This window comes from Miniopterus schreibersii (assembly GCF_964146895.1).
Source record: "Miniopterus schreibersii genome assembly, chromosome: 9".
NCBI classification, from domain to species: Eukaryota; Metazoa; Chordata; class Mammalia; order Chiroptera; family Miniopteridae; genus Miniopterus; species Miniopterus schreibersii.
Window position 1 is genome coordinate 6,658,897 of NC_138118.1, and position 9,601 is coordinate 6,668,497.

The 9,601-nt window shown below is 50.6% G+C and overlaps 1 protein-coding gene across 1 annotated transcript; it reads right to left on the reverse strand.

Annotated features, from left to right (window-relative positions):
- Nucleotides 1-1,540: 1,540 nt before the first annotated feature.
- TAS2R40 (taste 2 receptor member 40) lies at nt 1,541-2,500 on the reverse strand (the record flags this gene model as incomplete). Its single annotated transcript, XM_081147714.1, is given in 2 exon segments — nt 1,541-1,558; nt 1,562-2,500. Coding segments are annotated over 2 exon segments (957 nt in total).
- Nucleotides 2,501-9,601: the final 7,101 nt, after the last annotated feature.

Here is a 9,601-nt window from a genome sequence, read left to right on the forward strand (position 1 = left end):
CCGAGGGGTTATGCAGTTTTCCTGTCTTGGCGTGGCTCATGTCAATGACATGGTGACTTTAAATCAGCTTTCTGTTTTCTCTGTGATGCATGAAAGCGCCCTCAGTGAGCATGTATGTGTGTATTATTTGGAAAAAAAAATTTCTCTATTTTTTAGGAATTAGAATGAAACTGCAAAGTCTAATTCATCTACTATAACAACTCTACAAACTTTAAATAGTCATATACATAAATATCACTTAGGAAACCTACCAAGCTGGCCTGTTTTCACAAATATTTTCCTTTCTACAAGCCCCAAGGCCCTCTCTGAAATACGTGTTTGAGAGCAGGAGCTCGGGTTTTCGTCTCTGCTTACTGGCCTTCCATTTTCATTGTGCAGCTCCTTAAGCTTGGTGCAGTCAGCGGCATTCTTTTTATATTTTCCTCGGCCATTCTGATCCTAAAAATAGGAAATACAAATAGGCCCCAAATCCTACCCTTCTGATTCCAAGATACCCGGGGGTGGGGTGGGGTTTCTTATTTTGTGAGCAGCCCTTTGAGGCCGAGCCAATGTTATTACTCTGAAGCCTGCCCTGCCCTTGCCCCACCGGTTACTTTGAGGTGACCCAGAGCCGGTAAAGCCAGAGACACAGGTGGGACTGCCTTGTCACAGAGTCAGGAGCCCAGCAGGATAGACCTTTGTAACTCTGGCCTCTTCCTGTGCTCTTTCTGCGTCCCGCACACCTCCCTCTCTTTTCTCCATTCCCCCTTTCCTCTCTCCTCACTTCGTCCTCTATTACCTGGGACAATAAAGCAGTCCTTTGACCATCCACTTATCCACCTGCCACCCTGTAGCTCACTTTTCTCTCCAAACAACCTCCTGAGATTACTGGTCTTGGCTGGTCCTCGCAAACTCCCTCACCGCTCTCATCGCCTGTAATCTGAATGCCACCGCGTCCCTGTGCTGAGAGTGCATGTGGCCTCCTTCCAGTCAAGCCCCAGGCCTTCTCCTTCACGCTGCATTTTCCCTGAAACCTCCGCAGCACTTGATAATTTTGGCCAGCCTGTCCTTCCTGAACTTTTTCTCCGTCGCTATCATGATTTCCTTTCGGACGGCATGCTATGGCTTGTCACCAGCCCTCCCCTTTCTTAACGGTGGGTCAGTAAGGTGCCTCAAGCACGGCAACCAGACCAAGATAGGCTTGAGAATTAGAGGGTGCTCAGCGACAACAGGCCCAAACAGAGATCACCCCAGGCAAGCAGGGTGTCTGGTCGCCCCCTCCTTAAGGCTCGGGGAAGGAGGAATGGGAGAGGCACTCAGGGCAGGACATGAATGGGCAGGGGCCAAGGAGCTTTCATCAACCCGTCTAAGAGTTGCTTAGCTACTTCTGCTGAGAATCCCAAGTTAAACACTGAGCTTCACACGTACGAGAGGATTCAGTTACCCAGGAGGAGTGTCAGAGCGGGATTAAGACAGACAAGATGGGGAAGAAGAGGGGTCTAGGTGAGAAAGCGGAGCTGGCTGGAGCAGGTCCGGTGGGATCCAGCCGCAGACTCTGCCCTTACAGGGAAAGGTGGACTCAGTGCCGGAGCCGCCTCCAGGCTCTTCTCAGCCCAGGGTTGCCCAAGATCAGCAGCACCGAGTGGACGGCTGGGTAGGCAGCCGTGATGACTTTGCACAGAATATCCCAGGCGCTGCTGGCATCGAAGACGTTGGACGTGGAAAGAAATAGAGCGACGGCGTTGAAAATGTAGAGAATGAAAAAGTAGCTGATGGCTCTGATGGCCCCCAGGTGCGCCTCCACGCTGGGGTCCCTGGAGCCGGTGGCGTGGCTTCCCATGCGCAGGGCGTGCCTCTTGAGGGAGGTGATCAGCAGGGAGGCCGCCAGCACGAAGGTGGCGAGGGGAAGGAGGATCCCCAGGTGGTAGAGGAGGGCCAGGTTGGCCACGTTGGTCTCAGCCAAGTAGTGGCGCTCGGTGGCGTTGGAGGGGGCGCCAGGGACGGAACTGTTCACGTACACGTTGAAGACGTCCCTGGAGAAGGGGAAGCTGAAGCCCAAGGAGACGAGCAGCGTCAGCCTCAGGAGCCACGGCGTCAGCACCGGGATCTTCCTTCTCATCGCGGAGAAGAGCCTGTGGGCCAGGTTGGCGATTTTAAGACAGTAGAAGACGGTGAGCCAGGCGGCGAGCCAGAGGTTGGAGTAGTTCAGAAACATGACGATGACTTTGAAAGGTATGTACACGGCGTTTCGGTTGTAAGTGGCCCGGAAGAGTAGGCTGGAGGCCGTGTCCACCGCCATCCAGATCTGCAGCAGGAGCCTGGAGAGGCTCAGGGCCAGCAGGATGCTCTCGCCCGCAGGGAGCCTCCTGCGCCGGGCCCACTCGGCCCCGTGGATGGCCGTGATGAAGCCGTTCCCAGCGATGCCAGCGACGCACTCGGTTCCGGACACCGCCAAGGTGAAGACGACCTTGAACCTGGATATGTCCTTATCCGTGTAATCTGTGTTCACCGTCACCACCATTGTCTTTGGCCCGGACCCTCGGGTTTTCTTGCCAAGAACCGGTACGTGCTCCGCAAGCTTCTGACCCTCGCTCAGTGTTATTGCAATTTATTTTCTCAGTTAATGGTTATTTCTAATTTTTCTTCATTTGCTTGTCACATGACTACAGGCTAGAGGCTTGACATGCAAATGACGGGAGGATCCGGTTACTGGCTGTGCCCGGTTTTCATCAGGACCCATTTGTCTCGGGCTTGCAGGAGCTCATTGGAAAGACTGAGACAGGCTCTAGTCCCGGCCTTCTACCTTCTTTACTCTAAGCTCCGAGTCACCTGACAGAGCAAGAGTCCCAGGTGAGGAGCCTTGGTGGCCACTTGGCCTTTTTACTTGTCCCGCAAGACCTGTCACCTGCTAAATTATTTGTAAAAATGCTTACGGCTCCTCTGGCCTGCCTTGTCCTGCTTTCTCTATTGTCTCCCTTGTTTGGGAGTTTTTACTTCTAAGGCTGGCATGTTCGCAAGGAAGAAATTCCCATCAGCTCAGATATGGACATCCTTTCCCCTAGAATCAAGTTTCTTCCAGAAAGTCCAGCTGTAATAACACTCTCAATGAGTACACAGAGAAACCCAAACTAGGTTCATTAAAGCTGAGGAAGACTCGATCGTCACATTTCCACTGTTCGTGTGTATGTCACCAACTGTAATTTACTGGCACCCACGTCACTGTTGGAGCTCAGAATCAGGTGGAGGCAGCCTGGGCCTGCTTCAGAGAGTTCTGAACATGGCGTTGAAGTTGGGAAATGTGACAAAATACTGTAACTGGAAATTTAGTTCCCTGCTTTACCCTGGCTGTGCAACAGAGTGAACTCGGCGCTTTAAAAAATATACAAGCTCCCGGGACTCATTCCTGACCTGGTAATTCAGAATGTGGGCCCGGGCCCAGGCCTAGGCCTGCTGCATTTACGCAGCCAGGATGGAGAGCCGGTCTCAGCAGGGCTCAGTGAGTGGTGGCCACACCCAGCCTGCAATGGAGTTTTACCTTGTAGCGTCTAATGTTGACAGCCTTGGTCCACCAGTGCCTACTATAATATTTTTTTATTGGCCAGCATTTCAATTTAGGAGATTACATATATGCAGGGGGAAAAAAATCTGTCTTCTCTTGCAAACGAGAAGATTTGGCCACATCGGGTCTGCGTGGTGAACCGGCTGCAGTGGCCTAGGGGCTGCCGGTCTGAAACCAAATAGGCACGTACTTCGCAGCGTGTCCCGGTGTCTGCCCACCCCTGCGTCTTCTTGCCCCTGTGCCTCGTGCCAGCGTGCCCTGTAACAGTTTTTATAACGTACAGGGGAGGCTCATTAAAATAGATTTCCCCACCCCACATCCATTTTCTTTCAAATAAAGAGGTCAGATTTATTATTATAATAAATTGCTTTGTATCATTGGATCATACTTGTATAAAAATAGCACCAGACAAAGCAACGTGTTGCAAAATCAAGAGAGTGCAGCTTAGAGAAACGAAAGGTGGTGTGGACACACAGACTCGCACAGGAATGTTCGGCAGCTTCATGAACAACAGCCAGACACAGACACGGGAGACAGCGTTTGCTGACGGCCCCGCATCTTCGGCAACGTCTCTTCCTTCTGCCGAGAGAGGACAGTAGTGTTTGTCTGGCTCTTGGTGGCTCTGGGGGCCTGGCATTCACATATCGCCTGTCTCCTGAGGAGCAGGAGGCTCTGCGGCCACTCTCCAGGGTGCTGCCCACAAGGCCAGCCACCCTCTCTCCTCTCTCCTCTCCCCTCCCTCATTGAATAAACACAGAGCTAGATGCTGGGATGGCCTGGTAACAGGAGAGCTGGTACTGCCCCCGCTTGCGGCAGGTGACAAGCACCAGTTCAGACTGCTTTCTGTAGCTCTGCCCCGCTCAACCCCGTCTGCACACCAGGATGGCCTGGATCACCTGCTGGGCTTTCAAAAAACATCCATACCCATGTCCCACCCTCAGAGAGGCTGAGTAATTTTCCTGGAGAAAAGCTAAGCACAGGCATTTCCAAAGCTTCCCGTTGCAATTTTAACATGGAACGGGGGGGATGGAAAACCCTCTGGGGTGCTTACCCGCTTGGCTTACAGTGCAGGCTGTGGGGTTAATTCCGGGCCGACAGGAGCCGTGCCTCCCAGCATCCGTGTGGAAGCGGCTGGATGACTTTCTGGAGGAGACTCAGAGGGCACGGTCTTCCCTCGGCGGAGCAGGATCAGATCCAGAGGGTGGATTATAGAAAGCGATCATCATATTTTGCAAAACTGTTTTTGGCTTGTGAAAATCTCCGTCACCATACAGTGTTAGAAAAGCAGAATATTTCTCATATGTCCATGCAAGGGAGCAAAACACAGGCCTAGAGGGCCTATGCTCCACTTTGTCAATTGACCATTTCCACTCGTTTATTTGGCAAAGGGTGTAATTACACTAAACAGCCTAGGTGGCCTTAGGAAACAAAGCAATGAAAGAATAAAGGCCAGGGGTATGGAAAAGACCTGTGATCAAAACCCCATATGCTGCAAAGAGAACTGAGATGTCGACAAGGCTTGCTTTGGTTGTTTATATAGAAACAGTTTTGTATTTAAGTAAAAAAAAAAAAATTCCGCCTGGGACATCCAGTTCTCCATAAATGGTAAAAGGGTGTCTATTGAATATAGCGGAAATTGTGTCCTGGAAAGATATAAACACGTACACATGGAAGTGTGACCAGAAATACCGTCGCTCAATGTGCTGGAAATGTGGCCAGGAAATAAAAGATAAATGTGAAACGTTTTCAACGTTGCCACGTTGGCTGCTGATGAGGGTACCGGTTTAGTAATATTTAGATGTAAGCCCTACAGTCACTGTGACTTTGAGAATTCTTATATGACTGAAAGTATTTTAGACAGGCACAACCCATTAAGAAATTAATGTTTGTCATAGAGGAGACTTTTGGAACATTTACTAGGGAGCGATAGATGGTGCTAATATTGGGCTTTCAATAAAATGGAAGTTCCACGTGGCGAGTTATGTAAGGACGCAGGCCTCACACCCACTCATCTGTGGTGCTCGGTGGGAATCGCTTTCTGCTAGAAGTTAAAAATGGAACATGTCTGGGACACAGAGCTCAGCACCTGTAAACTGGAAGGTTCTGGGACTGTTTGATGAACCGGACACAGCGTCTGCTCACTCGCACAGGCCGGGCTTGGCCACAGCAGAAAGCTGAGGAGAGTCGTTGAACTGTGGACGTGAACACATTCTCATCGTTCGAGAAATCTCGCTGCCTGTGCTAAAACAGCAAAGATTGTTGCCACGTAATTGGCCCTTTGGGTTGACACTGTGGATGGTTCTCGGAAAAGGTACCCATAAGTGGTTACAAAACGTCACGGAGAGAGTTGTCCAGCATAGAGCTACTTGGTTCCCTTTCCTCTCTTAGAATTGGTTTCTAGAGATGGAAAGTGATGGGAATTGTGTGACACTGAAAACTGCCTTCCCAAATAGCTTATTGATTTCCACCTCTGTGAAGATAACCTCCCACTGCTCAGGGCTCCTTTATCAGCTCTTACCTATAGCGTGAAATGGGACCCACGGTGTGTTACAGGACAGAACACTTAGTACGGGGACACTGGAATGCCAAACAATTGTGCAAAGGGTTTTGAAAATTTTTGAAAATCATGTTTGAAAATGCCTACATTTTTGCACAGCTCCCTCCCCCTGCTGCCCCATTATTAAACTAAGTAAAACTAGCCCTGGCCAGTGTGGCTCAGTTGGTTGGGTGTCCTCCTGACAGAACCGGTGCACTGAAAGGTCACCGGTTCAATTCCTGGTCACAGCACAAGCCGGGTTGTGGGCTCGATCCCTGGTAGGGGGTGTGCAGGTGGCAGCCGATCCATGTTTTCCTCTCACATCTATGTTTCTCTGTCTCTTTCCCTCTCCCTTCTTTTCTCTCTAAAAATCAATTAAAAAATCTTCAAAAAAAAAAAACCTAAGTAAAATTAAATATCACCCCAGTATCACTCCCAGTCAAGGCTACCTGTCAAGGCTGAATTCCATATTCAAGCAAACATGACACAAGATTTAATTTAACCACAATATGTTGGTGCCAAAGAGAAATTTGCAGATTTCTGGTTCCAAGACAAAAATTTAAAAAATTCTCAAAGAAAAATGTTACAAGTAAGATAGATATATGTTTTTAATATGTCTTTATTGATTTCAGAGAGAGGAAAAGAGAGGGAGAGAGGTAGAAACATCAATGATGAGAGAGTCATTGACTGGCTGCCTCCTGCATGCCCCCGACTGGGGATAGGGCCCGCAACCCGGGCATGTGCCCTGATTAGGAATCGAACCCTGATCTCCTGGATCCCAGGTCGACACTCAACTGCTGAGCCACGCCCAGCCGGGCACAAGTAAGATATTTTAATTTTTATCTTTTCTTTTTCAATTTTGAAGTCAACATACAATCATCAATATCCTATACAATATGCATGATGTAGTATGGTTGCAAACAAAAAAAGTTTGGAAAAATAAAGTTTGGTTATTTTCCAGGAATGACTTTTTCTGCCGCATGAATCCACAGACATTTGTGTCCCCAGCTTCTGTAGACCCTGGAATTTTTTTCAAGGACCTTTTAAATGCAAGTCGCGTGTGGACAGTGAATGAAGAGGCCAGTGCTAAAGCATAGCTGACAGTTTTCACCAGCAGATGGAGCGCGAGTCCTTCTTGAAGAAACCGAGCAATTACTCAGCCCGTCCACTAGTGGGCGGCGTGCTCCTCCTTTCTGACTGCAAGCCTTGGAAAGCCTCGACTTTTGGCTGAAAGTTTTCCCTGCCCACTTTTTAGGCACAGCTCTGGGTCCTTATACTCACGCTCAGAGTCATGTCAGACAGTTTTCACGAGAAAGTGTATTTTCTTTTGGTAAAGTATCTGTTATTAACAGAATGGTTAAGATTTATTTTTAAAAGACAAATTGCGGAGCGGGAAGATGGCGGCGCTGTGAGAAGCGGCAGAGGCCCCCGCTCCCAGCCACGGACTCGATTTCCTCCTGAAATCCTACGGAGCCAGCTGGGAAAACCAGAGACACATACCTGAGTGGGGAGCACTGAAGACACATCACGGAGTCCGGTAAGAGCGGGGGCGTAGGAAGGGGGAGGCCCCCTGAAGCCTGTGCTGGGCTCCGGGCCCCGAGGCCTGGAGGCTGCAAAGCTCCCTCCCCTCGGGAGTGTGGACCGGCCTCCAAAAGCGGGGATCCCCACTGGGAGCGACGAGAGGGGAAGGGGTGCCCTACACGCGGGGAAGGGGGACCCAGGGGAGCGGTGAGTCCGTGAGGAAGGGACGGCGCCTTCCTAGGAAACAGCCTCTAATGGCGGACGGCGCCTTCCTAGGGAACAGAGCCTCTAATGGCGGCCGGCGCCTTCCTAGGGAACAGAGCCTTTAGTGGCAGCTGCGACCGGCGTCTAATGCTCAGGGTGCCGACCATGCGAAGGCTGTCCCAAAGTGTGTGGCACCCGAGTGGTGAGGGACCAGGGGTTGGAACTGAGCAGCCACACACGGGGCCCCTCTGCCTCCCTGTGGGGCACCGTGTTGAGCCCCAGAAAGCACTGAATCTGCATGGCGGGGGGAGGGGAGGAGCCCTCCCGCCCTGAGCTCCCGGTGCCCTGAGGCTGGGATCTGCGACCAGCCTGGAGGGGCGCCGTGGTGGCGCGTGGAGCCGCCCCAGCTTTGCTGAGACCAGTGGTGTGGGGAGCTGCGTGGAGCTGACTTCAGGTCCCCTCCCGCTGGGGGCCTTGGCACACGGGTGACAGGATCCTGCGGGGCAGACTCTCTGCCTGTGTGTTGCTTTGTGCGGTTGTGAGTCTGATCGAGGAACTGGCTCTCCCCTTCCCTGCGTGCACTGCACGGAAGGACCAGTGGGGGCTGCAATTGGGGTCTGCGCAGTAGACAGTCTGAGGGGCGGGCCTGGTGCGACAGCCAACCAGAGCTGAGCAGGGAGGGGCGGAGCCCGCCGGCCTCTCCGGCAGCCGGGAGCACCGCCCCCAACAGGAGAGGGGCGGTCCCGCTCCCTGAGGCCCAGACACACCCGCAGGGCACAGTCTTGAGGGGATGGGAGAGCAGCTCATAGGAGGACTTTACAAGAATAAGACTCTCAGGGACTGTTGTTTGGGAACTGGAGGAAACGCTGAAAACCCCTGCTGGGGGCTGGGCAGGCAAAGGGCTCACTGGCATGTTCTTTAATCGAACCCACTGAGCCCAGGCTGCTGAAATGGCCCAGACAGAAAAGGCAACAGGCTGAGCTCAATCTGAAGCTGCAGCAGGCCAGAGCCTGGGGGACTAGAATCAGAGGACAGGGTAGGGACAGAGGAGCTGGCGGTGGAGCAGAGACTAACTCCCGCAGAGTGAGCGCCTGACAGTGACACCTCTAACGGGAGTGATACCCTGGGCTACACTAGCCACCCTATACCCTAAAGACTCTACAGAAGACTCTGGAGTCAGACCAGGCAACTACAAGGCTGCAAAATAGCTGACAAGAGGAGGTGGCCCACAGAGAGCCTCAGATCAACCATCTACCTAAGGACACCAGAGCCAAACCTAGACGCTCCTCAGAGTGGGTGATACACAAACACCTCCCAGGAGAACGGAAATCAGAATACAAAACAGTGAGTCTCAGACAACACAAGCTGCCCAGAAGAAACCCACCTGATTGACTGTCTTTTTCTTTTTTTCTTCTCTTTTTCCCTTAGGAAGAAGAGAAAGGGGGGAAAAAAATAATTTGTTTTTTCTTCTTTTTAAATTTTATAATAATTTAAAAAAATTAAAAAAAATTTTTAATTAATTTTTTTTCTTATTTTATTTTATCGTTTCAAAGAATTTTGTTTTGCTTAGCTTAGTTTTGGTTTTGTTTCTCTCTTTTGTTTTGTTTCTTTGCTTTGTTTTGTTTTATCATTGCTTCTAATATCAAGACTTTCTTGGTATTCCTGCTTAATGGCTGGGACTTTATCATTATAACCAACAAGTTTATTGCTTTTCTCTATAGTTTCCCCAAATTTCTTATTGGACTCCCTCCCTCTCTCTCTCCTCTCAATCCATTTGCATAACTTCTTTTTTTCCTCCCTTC